Source organism: Camelus ferus, chromosome 1 (genome assembly GCF_009834535.1).
Source record: "Camelus ferus isolate YT-003-E chromosome 1, BCGSAC_Cfer_1.0, whole genome shotgun sequence".
NCBI lineage: Eukaryota > Metazoa > Chordata > Mammalia > Artiodactyla > Camelidae > Camelus > Camelus ferus.
Window position 1 is genome coordinate 62415656 of NC_045696.1, and position 18714 is coordinate 62434369.

Here is an 18714-nt window from a genome sequence, read left to right on the forward strand (position 1 = left end):
CTAGACTAATATCTTCAGCTCCACAGTTCTTGATTTAATGCTAAGGATTCAAAGATAAGATACATCACTCTTCAACTTACACATTTGGAAACTTTAGCTACATTGCTTAGTAGAAAACTGTGTAGCTATTTAGAGGGAAATATTCTTTTCATGAGGTTGATGAGAGGCTAATTGTGTATTTCTTCAGTGACAAGCAATTCTTGGGGACAAATGTGATGCAGGTAAATAAGGCTTAGAAACTTACAGACTAGGACTTTCCCCGGAAAACACTTCAAATAGAAGCCTCTAGAATATTACCTCTAGCTCCTTTTGCAAATCTTAGAGTACTCAGTAAATTCTTTCAATAGGTAGGTCCCTTCCATTCAGCTTACAAGCAGTCACTAAGCACCTGTGATGTGCTCTAGCCAGATGGTACCGCAGTCAGCCTGTGAGACAAGTTCTCCACACCTGTGGGGCTTAGCGCCCAGTGAGGAAGACACAAGAAACAAGAGAAAACGTAAATATAGGATTCATTTCAGGTAAAGCTACAGTAAGGATATGAGGAAGCAGGTAAAACGACGGTGACAAGAGTCCTGTTTTCGAAAGGCCAGGAAGGCCTTTTAAAGGAAGTGACATTAGATCAGGGACCTGGAGGGAGGGAGGGAGATAGGGAGCCATGCCGGGTTCTCAGGGGGAAGTGTGACAAGACTACAGCAAGGTCAGTGTCCTGACCAGGAAGAAGGATTCCTTCTTTTCCTAAAAAAGTAAAGCACATCCCAAAGAAAGGGCTCTCAACGTTTGATACATTAAGGTTTCACTGTTGCTGTTGTTTTAATGTTTAAAAGGCCTAGTGCTGTAAATTTCTATTGCTTACAAATTTGAGAATGAATTTTATTTAGGAATATAAGTCTACTCCAAAAATACTGTCTTATCAATATGCCAGGAAAAATACCTCCTGCCTATCACAAAGGGATAGAATCCAATTCCTTAGAGTCATTCCAAAGCTGTTCATTCCACCAAAAGAGACAAGATCCAATCCAAAGTACCTCTGGGCCTAAATCTGCGCGCACACACGCGTGCACACACACCCACACAAACACTCACCCTACTCTAGCCCCAAACAGAACAGGCTGCCTAGAATACGTAGCTGGGAGGGTCATCAAAGGCACGGACAGAGGAGCTGCAGAGGACCCCTTTGGCATTCTCAGCTTTTACCCAAACTATTAGAGAACTGGTGTCTCCCCTATGCACTCAGCTCTGATGGGGACAGAAATGACAAGTCCGTCTTTCTCAACGGGGAGACTGAGGCTCAGAGTAGTGGGTGTTTTGCCCAGGATCACACAGAAAGCCAATTCCTAATTCTAATTCCCAACTTTCACTCTGTTGCCTGAGTCACATTCCTGGCCAGGGACCACATGGGTGGAATTCATCCTCCATATTCAGGAAATGGGATTGTTGATTTTTTATTTACACAAAAAATGGAAAATAAGTAGCAGATGTTTGAAAACATGTTGCAACTCATCTTACTGGAACTTGAAAGTGCATTTGGACTGAGAAAATTAAATTAGAAAATCCACATAGCAAAAAAGATGTTTTGAATGAAATACATTATGTCTTTCTCTCTCTCTCTCTCTCACACACACAGAAACAATATCTCCTTGTTTCTTCTTCAGGGAGCAGCTGGGAAGGAAATTGGGGGAGGGAGATGAACAGAACATCCCATCTTTGTGTTTCATACAGAGCTAAGCTTTTAGGCCAGCCTTCCTGAATGTAGGGGGTGTGGCATGCATTAAAATTAAACATCAGTGACCTGAGGAAGCTTATAAAATAGCTTGGGAAAAGCCAGTCACCAAGACAAGGCATCTCAGATTGGATGTGGAAATTGCTCTCATCTTGATAAAAAAGGTATGTACTGTAGTTTTAATTTTCATTTATGATAAATAACACTTAAAATAGAGACAGTCTTGACTTTTCATTGCCCCTTTTCAGCTAAAAATAATAACTAACACGGCTGAGGGCCTTTGGCCAGTCGCTTTGGAGACGTGGACTCATTTTTCCACAAACAATTTTACAAGGTAGATATTGTTAGAGTCATTTTTCCAATGAGGAAACCGAAGTTCAGACATTCGAAGCAACAGGCCTAAGGTAAGACCACCAACAAATGCCAGAGCTGGGGCGCCAACTCAGTGCTGGCACACCCCAAAGTCTTCTGCTCGCACTGTGCACCCCGCTCTATACTATCTGAGACGATGAGGAATTTTTTCACACACCAAGCCTGTGCTAGATGTATCCTCCAGGGATTGTTATCCTGTGTGCATCACAGTAAAATTGACCAAAAAGTGCACTGAAAGGCATTATGTGAAGAGAAAATGCATTTATCAATGTGACAAAAAAGTTTTCTTCAGGAGATATGTTTTCTTGTTAGATTCAATGGCGAAATGGGTTTTCAAGACCCGTTTGCTTGTGGAAATGTGTTTTATTTTATCATGTGAGATCGAAAAAGCCAGTCCTTCAGTTCTGCAGTGTCTTGCGAACAGCTGCACTAGCACGCAAGCGTGCGGAGTGCAGGGCCTTAGGAGGCCTGGCAGGAGCTCTCACGGGGAAGCAAACCTGCCAAGTGAACCTCAAGGAGCACAAAGAGGACTTCAGTGCAGGACCCTGCCAGACAGGGTGTTTGGAGATTCAGCGCAAGGCACATGTCAGTGCTGAGGCCAGGACTTCTCCCCGGAAAACCTCAGTGAGTAAGAGCTGTGATTCACCGAGTCAGTTCTGGCTCAGGGTGGATGCAAAGAAACTTTAGTAGAATTATTTTTTACTTATTTAATATTCAGTTTAAATAATATTTAAATTACATTTTTTTTAAATACTTAAACTCTCCTGGTGAGGACAATCTTCCCATTTGTATTAGAAGATGCAAAATTAAGTCCTGCATACCCAAGTTCATAGATACATGTTAATAATGTGATTTACCCTTAGAAGGTGCTCAGTCAAGTGTTGGGTGAATTAGAATGCAAGGGGCACTGAGGAAAAAAAATTACGGATGCCATCAACCCTTTCTCTCAAAAACAGTTTGAATCCTAGAGCTAAAACTAGTATAATAAAGAGGCATCTTTGGAAGAGATGCAAGCAAGGGGAATTTGTCTTGCTCTGAAGTCCTCCTACAGAGCTAAAGAACATGGTTCAGCCCACAATAGAACGTTTTGTAACAAGATATTTGTCAGAGTAAGAGGTGGAACTGACTTCTGGTGTAACTGTCTTGTGGTGAAACGAGACATCAGGTATAGAGGTAGGTGTTTATTGAAGGCCACCGAAGGTGGTGCACAGAAGAAAGCGTGGCTCAGGGGTGCTGCAAAATGGAGAGTGGAGATGAGCCCCGAGTCCCAGCTCTCTGTCCCGTCTGGGCCTCAGCTTCCCCATCTGTGCGCCTGTGGAAAAGGGTTGGATATGTTACCTCTAAGGTCCTATCCAGTTTGGGAGGCCCTGTAGACTGTGCATAATGTGTGGCCATCCTTTGAGGCTAGAACTCCTGGCCAAGGGACTGAACTTGGAGCCTAAGGGGGCCAAGAGTAGAACTTCAGTGGTTCTAAGAACTTCTTGGAAATGGTTGCAAATTTTGGCTGGATTTCTGCAAATTCACCATCCCCTCAAAGATGAAAAGACAGGTGGTGTTGACCTGGTGGTAGGGGCTGATGAAAAATGGAGCCTCAAAGGCTAAGAAAGGTGGCCCCACAGTAAGCTTGCTTGGTGGGGAGTACTCAGTGGCCACGCCTCATCCCCTCCCTTCCCCACCTCAGATCAGCTTTGACTCATTATGTAACTATTCTTTTGAAAAACAGGCATCAAAACCTCCAGAAAAAGGGCTATTGATTATTGAAGGTTATTTGGAGGCTTAGAGATTCATAAGAAACTGGTTATAATTACTCCTGTTATGACACATCCTTTTAAATGCTCAGATCTGAGAACATCTTGCTTGCATTGATTCAGCCCTCTTCATGGCAGGGAGAAAGGTAAAGAGCTGGAAATAGCTACAGGCAAGGAGTCACAAGAAGAGAACAGAGTGAGAGCAAGTCAGTGAAAGAAGCAGGGAGTAGCTGGGGCTCCGACCCTGCCCACTGCCCCTCCTCGAAGCAGCGTCTACAACCAAGGGCACTGAGCTCAAATGCTTGCTGCAGTTACAAATCAGCCTTCTCTGGTCCTTCTCCGGTGAGACGTACATCATCTATGAAAAATATCTGCAACAGAATGTCAAAAAAAAAAAAAAAAGAAGAAGAAGAAAGAAAGAAAGAAAGAGATGGAGAGAGGAGAGGAGGGAGGAAGGAAGGAAGGAAAGAAACACAATCCTTTGTTTCTGCTTTTCATAATAGCAATAACTAGCATTTGTTGAGCATTTTCTCTGTGTCAGACACTGCTCAAAATGCTCTCTTTGCTTTATCTCTTTAATCCTCATGAAACTTCATGAGGTTGGTATGATTATCATTCCCAATTCATAGACAAGGAAATTAAGCATCAGTTGGACACAGTTATACTTAGCATGTGCAGAGCTAGACTTCAAACCTGGTCAGGGCGACCCTGGAGTCCCCAGCACCCTGCTCCCTGTTAACCTTTCCAGGCCTGCTCTTGGGTTGAAAAACAGCCCAGCAAGATGGGGGCAGGGTGGAGAGGTGGGGGCAGGGTGGAGAGGTGGGGTCAGGGAGGCATGTCTCTGATGAACCTCCCAGGACACTAACCTTATGCATGATTTGTTTTCAGTTTGTTTTTTCTCTCATGGTTCACTTGATGGCTTTAATCTCCCTCTTGGCCTGTGCCCCAACACACACACATTGTTTCTGTTCATTCAGCAAGTATGGACTGCGCCTGGCACCGCGAGGTTCTGTGGGTGAGTCCAGGGAGAATCAGACACAATGCCCATCCCTGAAAAATGCATAATGAGGTGTGTGGGGCAGGGGAGCTTGCAAAATAAATCCAAAAAAACTCGAATAGCAGGCAAAGTGTGCTCAACGGAGGTAGAAAATGTTCTAGAGAGGCTCACAGGGATGGAGGGCCTCACAGTGACATGGGTGATTCAGGGGGCCCTGTAGGATGAGAGGTTCAACAGGCTGAGTGGGAGGCCACCCACAGAGGGACCCGCCAGTCCAGAAGTCTTCCTCCCGGGACTCTGTGCCCTCGGGAGGCTCAGAACGCCTCCAGCTGCTCTGTTCTCTCCACTGCAGGTTCCACCCACAGCCACCCAGCCTCAGGATGGTGCCGGCGCTGCTGCTGCTTTCGGCCCTGGCTGGCCTCTTCGGAGCGGCTGAGGGACAAGCCTTCCATCTCGGAAAATGCCCGACTCCTCCAGTGCAGGAGAATTTTGACGTGAATAAGGTGCGGTCAGAGGCTCAACTCCCGCTTGTTTGGCTGTCTCCTGTTTGAATGTGCATCCCAACAGGTTCAGTTCTATTATTCTGCTTTGATGGCCACAGCAAGCCTCGGGGTAGCTACTTATCTTATTGGGGGCTCCCTTAGAGCAGACTCTGAGACAAGCGATGGGGAACACAGAGGTTTTAGAAGATGATCCCAGGAAGCATGAGGAGGCATGTGGGGAAACTGAGACAAAGAAGGCAGGAGAGCTGTAAAGGGTGAGCAGGTTACTCTGAACAACGGGGGTCAGTCCTGCTGGGGATGCTCTGAGGAAATGCAGAGCATGCGCCTCAGATTGTCTCGTGGATGGATGGTTGCAAGTGGGCCGTGGGAGCTCCCGTGGCACTGGCCCAGCTTCTGGCAGAGAAGGAGACACGGGGGCTGCAGGTGGGAAGCTGGCAGTGTGTATGGGAATTGCCCCCCGTGATGGACGTGAGCCCAGAGATGGGCCTCTGGGCAGACTTGGGGCACGAATTACAGCAGCTGCTGCAGGGAAGAAGCCGAATGTCAGGGAGCTTGCAAACTATTCAGGTCACGCGGCCAATAAATGCAGAGTAGGATTCAAAACTAGGCTTCCCAGAAAAAATTTAAAAACGAAACAAAACTAGGCTTCCCAGAAGTACAGGACACCCACAGGTTACTCAAACAGGGCTTAGGAAAGGACAGAACTGCCCCAAGGAACCTCCTTGTTACCCACACTAAAAGGGTATCAACATAATCGGCGCCTCCGTGTATGGCTTTCTTCCTTAGATCAGGCCCAACCTTACTGTGCACATGGATGGCTGGGGATGGGATGGGGCGGTGAACAGCAGAAAGAAGCAGCTATTGGATGACATGACTCAGAGGCTCCCATGGCTTCTAACTCATGCCTAGAATCTCCCCATTAAGACATCTTCTCTTTCACAGAAAGTTTGGATCTGTTTTAAGAAGTGACTTGTTATAAGTAACATTAAAGTTGTTATCAGTTACTCACACCTCAGTGTGAATGAGTGTTGGGACCCCTTAGGGGATGGATTAGGTAGAGAGAAGAGAGCTCAGAACCTGAGAGGGGTGTGGAAGGAGCACCAGCAACAGAGAGCTGACATGGGATATGGTACCCTCAAGTCTACATTGACTTACTGCATTAATTATAAAGGGCTGATCCCTTTATCCGGGTAACCCTGGTGGTCTACAGGAGGCTTTCTAGAAAAGCTCCAGGGAATTTGAGTTACATTTCAGCTTGGGGGTAAAAATCCCAAGACACTTTGGAAATTATAATTGACCTGTCTTTACAAAAGTCGTTTGAGGAGTAAAGCAGAATGTTTAAATGGTTTATTTAAGATATAATTCATATACTATGTAATTCACCTGTTTAAAGTGGTTTTCACTTTCAGAAATTTTTAGTATATTCATAGAGTTCTGAAACTCACCAATATCAATTTTAGAGTATTTTCTAAACATCATTTTGGAAAGAAACCCCATACCCATTAACAGCCAATCTTCATTTCCCTCCAGCTTTCCCCGCCCCAGGCAACCAACTTTCTGTCTCTATAAATTTGCCTATTCTGGACAATTCATAGAAATGGAATCCAACAATATGTGGTCTTTTGTGATTAATTCCTTTTACTCAGCATAATGTTTTCCAAGTTCATTCATGTTGTGGTATGTATCAGTACTTCACTCCTCTTCATTGCCAAATAATATTCTACTCTGTGGATTATGCCACATTTTACTTATCTGTTCATCATTTGGGTTATTTCCACTTTTTGACTATTAGGAATAATGCTACTATAAGCATTCATGTATGGGTTTTTGTGTGTCTGTTTTCATGGGGTTTTTTGTAGACATGTATTTTCAGGTTTCCTGGGTATATACCTAGGAGTAGAATTGCTAGGTCACATTGTAACTCCATGTTTAACCTTTTGAGAAACTGCCAGACTGTTCCAAAAGAGCTGCACCATTTTACATTCCCACTGGCAGTGTATTATTCCAATTTATCTATGTCTTTGCCCATACTTGTTATTATCATCTTTTTATTATAGCCATTTTTAATGGGTATCTCATTGTGGCTTTGATTTGTATTTCCCTAATGGTAATTATCTTGGGCATCTTTTCCTATGTTTATTGAACATTTGTTTGTCTTCTTTGAAGAAATGTCTTTTCAAATGCTTTGCCCATTTTTAATTGAGTTATTTATCTTTTAATTGTTGAGATAAGTGTTCTTTATATATTCTAGATAAAAGTCCCTTATCAGATACATGATTTGCAAATATTTTTTTACATTCTAAAGATTGCCTTTTCACTTTATTGATGTGTCCTTTGAAGCATAAAATTTTTTAATATTAATGAAGTCCAATTTATCAATCTTTTTCTTTTGTTGTTTATGCTTTTGTTGTCATATCTAAAAAACCATTGCCTAGTCTAAGGTTACAAAGATTTACTCCTATATTTTCTTCCAACTGATTTGTAGTTGTAGTTCTTACATTTAAGTCTTTGATTTATTTTAAGTTAAATTTTGTATTAGTGTGATATAGGAGTCAAATGTCTTTCTTTGGCATGTGGATATCCAGTTGTTCAGGACTATTTGTTGAGAAGACTGTTCTTTCCCCATTGAACGGTCTTGACATCCTTATTGAAAATCAAATGACCATAGGTGTAAGTTTATTTTGGGATTCTCAATTCTCTTCTATTGACCTATATGTCTATCCTTACACCAGCACTATACAGTCTTAATTATTGCAGCTTTGTAGTAAGTTTTTAAAATCAGAACATATGAGTTCTTCAACTTCGTTCTTTTGGCTACTCTGGGTCCTTTGTAATTCTATATAAAGTTTAGGATCAGTTTTTCTATTTCTGTGAAGAAGTTAATTGGAAATTTGACAGAGATTGTATTGAATCTGTAGGTCAATTTGGAGAGTTTTGCCTTCTTAATTTTGTCTTCCAATCCATGGACATAGGGTATCTTTCCATTTACTTAGGTCTTCTTTAATTTATTTCAACAATCTTTTATAGTTTTCAGAGTATGTTTTATGCTTCTTTGGTTAAATTTATTCATAAGAATTTGATTCCTTTGATGCTATTGTAAATGGAACTTTCTTAAATTAGTTTGCAGATTGGTCATTGTAAGTATAGAAATACATTTGATTTCTGTATATTAATCTTGAATCCTTTAACCTTGCTAAATTCATTTGTTAGCTCTAATAGCTCTGTGTGTGTGTGTGTGTGTGTGTGTGTATGTGTGTGTGTGTGTGTATTCCTTAGGATTTTCTATATACAAAATTATGGTATCTGTAAATAAAGACAGGTTTACTTCTTCCTTTCCATAATTATTTTTTTAAACATTGCATTCTCCTTATACAAATAGAGAAACTGAGATTCCAAAAGATGAAAAGAGCTTCACAAAAATAATATGAGATCATAAGGGAACATGACATGAAAAGCAATCTTCTACCTCTGAGTTTCCTCCTTTCTGGAAAATCATGCTTCCTTGGTTTTAACTGTGGAGAACTAATGTCACCTTGACAATAATAGAACTATTTAAAATACACTGTATAAAATGGAGTTTCTGAAGACGCCTATGAAACCAACTGACTTTTAATCCTAGTCTTTGGTGCTTTAAATGAATGCTAAGTCCAGTGATTTTCATTGAAAGGTGTGCTTTAACAAATGAGTGGAAAATTTGTCATGAACGTGGGCATATAGTTCAGCAGACAGCCATGTGACTGAAGCAACACTGCCACCTGTTTGCAGGATGCTCTCATTTCAAAGTCTGACATTTCGAAGGCGACTGAATCTCCCTGATTTTGTTTTGTTGAGTAATACATTTTTAAATTCCTAAAATAATTGTAATTAATATTTTGACTAGGTAAATATATTCACATGGTTCAAAATTCTAAAGATGCACAAAAAGAAAAAAACATATAATGAAAACTTTCCCTCCTACCTCTATATCCCAGCCTCAGTTTCTCTCCCCAGTAGCAACCAGTACAAACAGCTTATGGTGTATCTTTTGGGACATAATATGTCCATAATTTGTATGGAAACAAATATATATGTAACTGTGATAGTCAAAATGATGTCCATGCCCTACTCCCCAGAATCTGCAAATATGTTACTTTATATGGAAAAAGGGATTTTGAAGATGTGATTAAAGTTGTGGACCTTGAGATGGCAAGAGTAGCCTGGATTATCCAGGTGGGTCCAACCTAATCATTAGTAGCAGAGAACCTTTCTCAGCTGAGGTCAGAGAGGTGTGGTGATGGAACAAGGGTCAGAGAGATGCAGTGTGAGAAGGATTTGACCTCTTCTGCTCGCTCTGAAGATGGAGGAAGGAATTCACAAACCAAGGAATGCAAATGGCCTCTAGAACTTGGAAAGGGCAAGAAGGCAGATTCTCCTGTAGAGCCTCTAGAAGGGAACGTAGGTAGCCCTGCCAACACTTTGATTTTAGTCCAGTGAGACCTGCTTCAGACTTCCCCTGCACGAAACTGTGAGATCATAAATTTGTGGTGTTTTAAGCTTGTGGTAATTTGTTATAGCAGCAATAGAAAACTGATGTAATAACCTTTTCCCCCATTTTTACATAAACGGTAACTTAATATACACACTATATTGCACCTGGCTCTTTTTCCATTAAATTTATCTTGGAGATAATTGCGTATCACTCTTTTAAAAGAGGGTGTGTAACATTCCATTGTATGGATGTGCCATCATTTATTTACCCAGTCCCTGCTCATGCTCACTCAGGCTGTTTCCTGCCTTTTATTATTGCAAATAGTACTTCAGTGAATAACCTTACACATATATCACTTCTTATCCTCAGGAGTACACCTTCCCAGGTCAGAGTATATACAGTTTTAATTTTGCTAGATATTGCCAAGTTGCCCTCATGAAGGTTGTAAACTGGAGCCATCTCTATGCAAAGCAATGTATGGAAGCATGAGCCTGCCCATCTCTCCTCACCCTCACCCACACAGACGCATACTTCCTTTAAAGTTGACTCTGGAGGGGAGGGTATAGCTCAGCAGTAGAGCACATGCTTAGCATGCACGAGGTCCTGAGTTCAATCCCCAGTACTTCCATTAAAACAAAAAAAAAGTTGACTCTGTGCACTAAAGTTATGAACTGAGAGCAAGCTCCCAGGGAAAGAATAATACAGGTCTTCTAAATCCTGATCATCTGCCAAAAGCCTTTGTGACCAACTCCTTGAGGAGAATTCTACCAACCCTGGTGTCCCAGCTCCCCACATGATCATATCTGACTTTGCACATAATTCAAAGATGCCTTGTAGAATCATAAAACATTTGAGATGGCCCCTTACATCATCTTAAACCAATCCCTTCCTTTTACAGAGTTTAGAATTTCACATAGATTTTGACTGAAAGGGACACTGAGAGCATATCTAAATAAAGAGCGCTTTAGGAATAGACTGTGGCATTCAACCGATGCCCACATATCCGATTCACTTATTCTCATTTGAATCAATTGTCTTCTTCAGTTGCTGCTGGGAACAAAGCAGCCCATTTTGCCTGGTTTCCCCAGGAAAGGGCTCTGCCCTGAAAGACAACAATGGGGAAGAGTTTGCAGGTCCCCAGAGAGCCACAGGGTTTGCTCTGCTTGTTGTTGTCTCTGCAGTATCTTGGAAGATGGTATGAGATTGAGAAGATCCCAGTGAGCTTTGAGAAGGGAAGTTGCATCCAAGCCAACTACTCGCTAATGGAAAACGGAAAAGTCAAAGTGGTAAACAAGGAGTTGAGGTGAGTGGCTGTGGTTTCAAAGGCAATGCTCATCCTAGAGGCAGCCCTGCAGAGAGCTGTCCTGGGATGACTGGCGTCCTTGCCATCCAGTTCAGGGAGGACGCAGACTTTGCTAGGTCTGGATTACTTGCTCACAATAGGTCCTGAGATGGAAGATTTTGGCAGGCAGGATGGTAGGGACTAGAAGTCGCTCATTCATTTCCATGATGACTTGCTAGGCACCTTATTGTGTATCAGGCCCTGGGAGAGGTACTAGGGGCTCAACGGTAACACAGACTGCAAGGTTCCTGCTCTTGTTGCAAAATAGATCCTCCAGCAGGACAGGACTGCAGGGACCGTCTTGTCTGACCTCCAAACCAAGAGGGAAGCCCTTTATCATTTGCTGAGAGAGAGCATCCAGCTCAGGTTGAATCCTTCCAGAAACTGGGGGCTCATCACCTTACGTGACAGCGTATCCCATCTCTAGCCAGCTTTAACTGTTAGAAAACTCCTTTTCTTGTTAAGCAAGAGTCAAATTCATACATAGTCACACTCCAGGCTAAATGAACAGGAGGGCCTGCAGGAATATATTTTCTATTACTGAGGGCTTCTAACAGATTGATATTTGATCCAAAAATTCACACTTTAGAAAGCAAATATAACCTTAAAAAGAACCCTAGGAAGAACTCCTACCCATCCGCCATCAACAAAGAGCAACAATAAACAACAGTGACCAGTATTAATTATTTCCTGTGTGCCAGGCACTGTTCTATATATGTGCACACATATACATATGTATAATATGGATGCATTTATGTATGTATATGTAAATGGACATGTATATGTTCATTTAATTCCCATAACAACCCCGAGGTAGGTGCTATTATTAAGCCCATTTTTATGGATGAGGTAAAGTAATTTGGCAAAGGGTCACACAGCTTATAAGTGACAAAGCTGAGATTCAAAACCAGGGAGAATTGAAATGGGGCAGAGACCAGAAGATAAATGAAAGAGGCTGGGAATGAAAGATTGTCCTTCCTGTTTCCTCCAGAGTCTGAGAATTGTTTTCAACTCCAAGAAAACAACTACAATCCATCCTGGAAGTTACTCAGGCTCAGAGAGGCTTGCCGTGGCCACCCTATTACCCACTAAGCCTCCTGTGAGCCAAAACAGAAGGCTGACTCCCTGACCCTGCAGAAACCAAAGAAACAGAGTAAGAATCTTGAGGAACTCTAAAGAAAAACCCTGCTCATTTCAGAGCCCAGGAAGGGCTGCAGGAATTGAGATGCAGATCCCCAGAAGCTCTCGCAGGGATTCTGAAGGCCCCAAAGTGACAATGACTTCATTTTAAATAGTTTGTCCCATTCTAAGACCAAGAGTCAGACACTGATACAGATCTCAAAACCCAGGCGATTCCCCTAGCTCTCCTGAGTTGGCCAGGAGTCCTCCTCAACTATATCCTGAGTATTAGGTCACTCTGCCCCTAGGCTCACTCCTACTTGAGAGCAATGGCACGTGGAAAGAGGTTTGTTAGTTCAGGAAAAACAGTATAGTTTCTCCTCCCAGGAGTGCTGCAGAGCACATGGAGGGCACAGCAGGGAGTCTGGGCAAAATACTCTTAGCCAGTGTTGGAATGTGAGGGCCGAAGCGGCCGGCACAGGGCTGGGACTGAAGGGCTCAAGCTTTGGGGTTAGGCTGCCTGGTTTCAAATCTTGGTTCTACCACTTCCTAATGATGCAATCTTAGGTTAGTTATGACAATTTTCTAAGCCTCAGTCTCCTCCTCTGTAAAATGGCAATAATCGTAATACCTCCCTCCATAAGGCTGTGTGAGCATTAAATGAGGTAGCACATGTAAAGGACTTAGAACAGTGTTTGGCATGTAGTAATCAAGCAATATTACCTATTGTTGTTAATCTGCTGCCACCCTTGACAACACAAGTGCATTTTTCCTATGAACAAATTGTGAGTTTATGATCAGAGACTGGTGTTTTGAAAACTGTTCTGGAGCAAAACATAAATGATGGTGCAAAGGGGGAAAGTCTGTTGGGAAGAGACTGATTTGTTGCTAAGCAACTGTATGTAGATAGAAATGGACCATCTCCTGTCTTACAGATTGAGTTCCAGGTGAGAGAACAGGGCACGCTCTCCAGCCTTGCTCAGTGACAAACAGATTATGCAATTCAGCAGCATCAGAGAGCATTTCCCACGTGCCCCTTTACCTGCTGCTTATTGTCTGGTTTCTAGGACATCCATCACCACTACTATAGCTTCCTGACTTTCTAGCACACGCTAAAGCTCTCATTTTAGTTTGTGTGCCCCTCTAAGAACTGGTGAACAGGCAGCTCCTCTGCTTGGCCTACTAGAAAGAGCACCCTGATTCCTGAGCACCCCACTTCGTGGCCTCAATCCCCAATCCCTAGGCCTTTCCCCTCTCCCCTAGATCCATGAGGTCAGTGGAAGTTATCCAGAAATGGGGCCAGCTCCCTTCAAAAGAGTAAAAGTATTTCATCTATCCAATCAAAGACCATTGCTTTTAAGACGCACTACCCTTTTATGCACCACCGAGAAAGAAATGATACTGCCATTTGTAAGTGTAAGATGGCATTAATTGTAAGATGCACGTTTCTTCATACGTAAAGTCCCTGAGATCTAGATGCCCCAGACAATTCCTGAAGGGAGGTAAATGTTTCCTCATTGCCTGCTTTCGCCCGGTCCACACCCCAGTCAGAAGCTTGCTAAACTGGATGAGGTCTCAGAGCTCAGGCATGGACCCCTTGATGGGACAGATGATGCCACATGCTATCAGTGAAGCCCAAAGAGAAGGGAACTTTACAGATCTCCACACTCCATGTTTTGCATTATTTCCCACAATCAAGTCAGTCTTTAATTTTTTCCTCTGGCCTCTTCTCATTTTTAAAGATGTGAATCTTCTTTCTGTGTTGAGTTGTTTTGTTTGCTTATTTTCCCCTTCTCATTTCTTCCCTCTTGGTTTGGAGTCTGGGAGCAGGAAATAGCCTTGCAGGTCACTACAGACACTCCAAAAAACAGTATTGAAGTGCCAGGGCCTCACATATTACCCAATCCTGGGGCAGTACAATTGTTATTTCTTATCACCCCAAGCTGTCCTCCTTGGCTTGGTCTCAGAGACAGTGAGAAAGCAAAGGGGAGGGAATGGACTTAGGACCCAGCCTCCCTTCAAAACACCCCTAACCAGAAATCACAACGTTGGCCACCACGATTGTTAACATCACAAATCTAGCCTTTCATTGATTTTTGGTTTTTAATGAGTTCAGGTTTTCTGGTGTTTGTTTTTAACTCATTGTAGATCTGATGGAACTGTGAATCAAATTGAAGGTGAAGCCACCCAGGAAAACATCACAGAGCCTGCCAAGCTGGGAGTTAAGTTTTTCTGGTGTAAGTATACACTTCTCTCAGGAGGTATCAGGGACAGGAGGTATGCCAACTGCAGGCAAGAGCCCTGGGTCCGAGATCTTCTGTCACATCTGAGTGTCACCTGTAATGATTCAATGCATAATTATTTGCTGAGCACGTACTACCAGCCATGCGCTGGGCTAGGCACTGGAGATGCAAAGGTGAGTAAGACAGAGCTGGCCCTTGTCCCTGGGAAGCTTCTATGTCAGTGTGGATACTGACAAGCACCCAAGTGATTTACTATAAAACTACACAGTAATTGTTTAAAAAGAGGAAGCACCAATTGGAGCACATTGGGCATGAGCAGTAGGAGACCCAAGCCAGTCTTGTTTCCCACAGAAAACAAATAACTGAGAAATTAGTAGTTATTAGCAGAACAACTAACACGTGCGAAAGCTTGGAAGCTGGTGATGATAAAAGTGAAGGTAAGTGGGGGAGGTTAAAGCTCAGTGGTAGAGCTCGTGCTTAGCATGTATGAGGTCCTGGGTTCAATCCCCAGTACCACCATTAAAAACTATAGTAGATAAACCTAATTGCCTTCCCACCACCAACAACAAAAAAGTGAAGGTAAGTTTGAGTCCTGGCTCTGCCACGTTCTAGCTACATTGTTGGGGTTTCATTTGGGTCCATCTTTCTCTCAACTTAAGCAAGCTGGGCAATGCATTTTCCTTGGTATTCAGAGGTAATGTTATTGAATAATATCCTCTGAATGAAAATGATCTTTGAGACTGAAAAACAAAGCAGGCAATTCCAGAAAGTGCAATTATGAAGTTTATCGTGGGTAACTTACATACTGGCAGAACCAGGTGGACGACCATCAGAGACATTCAAAACGGGTACAGGGGGACTTAAAGGGGCCAAAGCTAAAATAGAATCTAACTACCAGGGAGAAGCACGTCCACACCTACAGAAACGGAGGGGTTTTCCTCCCCTCCCCCTCCCCAGGGGTCTCATGACCATTAACCATCTGTGTCAGCAAAGACATTCTTCTAGATTTCAAATCAGATGAAGACAAGGGTGAAAGTTGGTAAGAGGCTTATCTGGCTTGGGCGCATTCCTTGTGAGGAGGCTGAAGTTCAGTGACACACAAAGGGGAGGGGGTAGGACTGCGGGCCTAAGATGGAGCTGATGTAGGTCAGCCACACACTTGGCTTGGACCTTGGCTGGGGAGGTCAAGTTCACGGAGGAAACTTCTGGAGTCAGGTAGAGAAGGTAAATCCTCCATCTCTCTTCTTAAGGACCCTTTTAATGTTGAGCTTTCAACACTATGCAGATGTCAATCAGTGAATCTTTATAGGCCCTTTGAGAGGAAGAGTTTGTAACCTGTTACCACCTGATTTACCTTATTCTTAAGAATGCAGGGATTTTTGAAGGTCACGCGAGAAGAAAAACAAACAAACCAACAGTAGCTCCTACCTCCTCCCTAAGGCGGGTTCTAGAGGAAGATGAGTGGTACAGACTCAGAAAGCCTAGGGTCCTGGACCTTACACTCCTGACTGCTTAGCTAAGTGGTGGCTCCATGTGCACTGGTGCTAAGTGCAGCCTGTCAGTCCAGGGGGTCTAGCCAAATGCCCCAGGTACTGTTGGTTTCCAGGTGCCAACCTGTGGTCAGGGAGGGGATCCAGAATGATGGCTCTGAACTCCGGCTCCTCATTAGAATCACTGAGGAATTTTCAAAAGTACCAGCAATCTCCAGTTCAGAATCTGGGAATCGGTGGGTGTGGGGAGTTGGACCTAGTATTTTCCAAAGTTCCTGTATGATTCCCACACGAAGCCAGAATTAAAAGCCACTGATGTAGAACTCAGACCGCAGAGCCTGGCTTCCAGGGTCCTGGAGATGAAGGTGTCTCTTGCCCTGGTCCCTCCTAATAACTGCCCTCCTCTGGTTCTCAGTGATGCCGTCAGCTCCATACTGGGTCCTGGCCACCGACTATGAGAACTACGCCCTCGTGTACTCCTGTACCACAATCATCTGGCTTTTTCATATGGATCATGTTTGGATCTTGGGAAGAAACCCTTACCTCCCTCCAGAAACAGTGACCTATCTAAAAGATATCCTGACCTCTAATAACATTGACATTGAGAAAATGACTATCACAGATCAGATGAATTGCCCCGAGTCCCTGTAACCAGGCTCTAAAGGGAGGCTGCATTCACTCCATGTTCCTTCTTTTGCTTTGCTTTTCCCCCACACCACCCCTCATAAAGACAACCCAACCCATCATGGCAAACCATCGCAAATACCAGAAGGGAAATGTGACAACAAAAGCTAGTGGAGAGGAACTCAAGGCAAGTGGGCCCAAACACTTAGCCACGCACCACCTTGTTACCTTGCAAGCCTGATAATAAACTTGTTGCTGACCTGCTATACTCACAGTAGATTCCAAATTGGACTAATTATTCTGGGGTTTGTAATTATAAGCTTATGTTTGGAAATCCTTAAGCAGTTATTGAAAAAAAAATAAGCACTGAACAGTTTGAGTTTAAAGGTAACAATCCTGTTCCTGGAAATGGAAAGCTGATGGCAAAGGTGTATTCTGGGTGACCTGAATCCAGGCGCCCCCACCCTGCAGACGGCAGTCCTTAGGGAGGAATTATTTGGAGTTTTGGAGTCTCTGACAGGCCATTTCCTGGAAGCATTTACTTTCTCTTCAGGAGGACATCAGAGTCAGGCTAAAGAATGGGACCATCTTGGGGTCTGGCAAGGAAGAAGAGAATCTATGAGGGAGAAGTTACAGGAATTTTTTTTAAGAAAATAATTTTTGATGGTCTTTCATTCAACTGATATTTACTGGGACCCAGTTGCCTCCCAGGCCTTGGAAATACAGAATCCCTGTACTCCCACAGAAGCTCACAGACTCGTGAGGGAGACTCACAAGTAAAGATGCAGTTATAATCCAAGCTGAGGGGTGCAAAGGTAGAGTCGTGTGGAGGAAGCTGTGGGAGCTCCAAGAAGGCCTCAGCCCCTGGAAGGCCCAGATACCCACAAGGCTGTACAGTCACGCCTCTGGGTGTTCCAGCATCAGGAGGTGAGCAACCACCTGGAGGTTTTTTGTTTTTTATACATCATGACTATTAAAATCAGAACAACCCTACAATGGCACTTAGTTCATATAACATTTATCACCCACTAACGTTTTGGGAAATGAACAGAAAATTAAGGCATTTGATTAGATGTTGGCATTTTCAGCATGAATATAAAATATTAATTTCCCTTGAGCACTTGAGACTCTTCAATGCTCTATATTGAAGGTTACAAAAATTCCAAGAACCTTAATATGTATAATTTTCATTTTACTAAATAAATATGACCTCAAAATATAGTTTGCAATTCGAAATTCCTAAAGGCTGGACAAAAAGTCGGTGAGGAATAGGTAGGAATTGGAGGAGGCCCTCTCCTCCCAGCTCAGCCGCTGTCCCCTCCACCAGAGGGCACTTGGCTCCTCTTCTAAATACAGTTCTTCCCAAGAGTATTAAGCTGCCTATCTATCTCGTGTCTCATGGTACAAAATAAGTTATGACTGTGTTCCTCTTAACAGCTATTTATGGCATCTCAAATAATGAATGTGACTATATCTGACACCTTTTACAGTGTATTGCCCAATACATAGTCTCAGATTTCTTGCGGGATGAATTACTGGATGGGTGGATAGATGCATGGACTTGAGGTTTTTGGTAAAGGAAAAGGAAACTATGGAACAGGTATCAGAGGTGATTGAATCTGAGAAAAATTGAGGGGAATCCAGAGGGCAGCATGAGGGCACCAAGTGTCTAGGTGAAATACGTGGGAAAACAACAAAAAAATCCAGAAAGGAGAGGAAGAGAACAGAAGTGGGAAGTAAACAGCAAAATAGAGATGGTGGTAAATCCCCCTGTGGCCATAAATAAGTGAATCCCAGGTACCCATCAGCAGCTCCAGCAGTCATCAACAGTTCACCAATCTTGTGTTGGCTATCTCCCACCCGCTCCCAGTTTTTTTTCTTAGAGTGTTTTGAAGCAAATCCTAAAATCACATCCTATTATTTTGCCCATTAACTACCTAAGGATAAATCTCTAGCGGGTACAGACATTTTTTAAACAAACTAACAAACAAAATGCAAGGTTATGTTTTATATCCTGAAGGTGTTCAGAAAATACAATCTATGTAGTTTAAAGATTATTTTATATTGTCCAGATCAAAGGGAAGATGT

General features: G+C 43.0%; 1 protein-coding gene across 1 annotated transcript; it reads left to right on the plus strand.

Annotated features, from left to right (window-relative positions):
* Positions 1-1728: 1728 nt before the first annotated feature.
* Positions 1729-16900, plus strand: APOD (apolipoprotein D). The gene is made up of 5 exons (XM_014554426.2): positions 1729-1884; positions 5190-5340; positions 10990-11111; positions 14418-14506; positions 16418-16900. Exons 2-5 carry the CDS (start codon positions 5218-5220, stop codon positions 16651-16653), a joined length of 570 nt encoding a protein of 189 aa, XP_014409912.1. The 5' UTR covers positions 1729-1884; positions 5190-5217; the 3' UTR covers positions 16654-16900.
* Positions 16901-18714: the final 1814 nt, after the last annotated feature.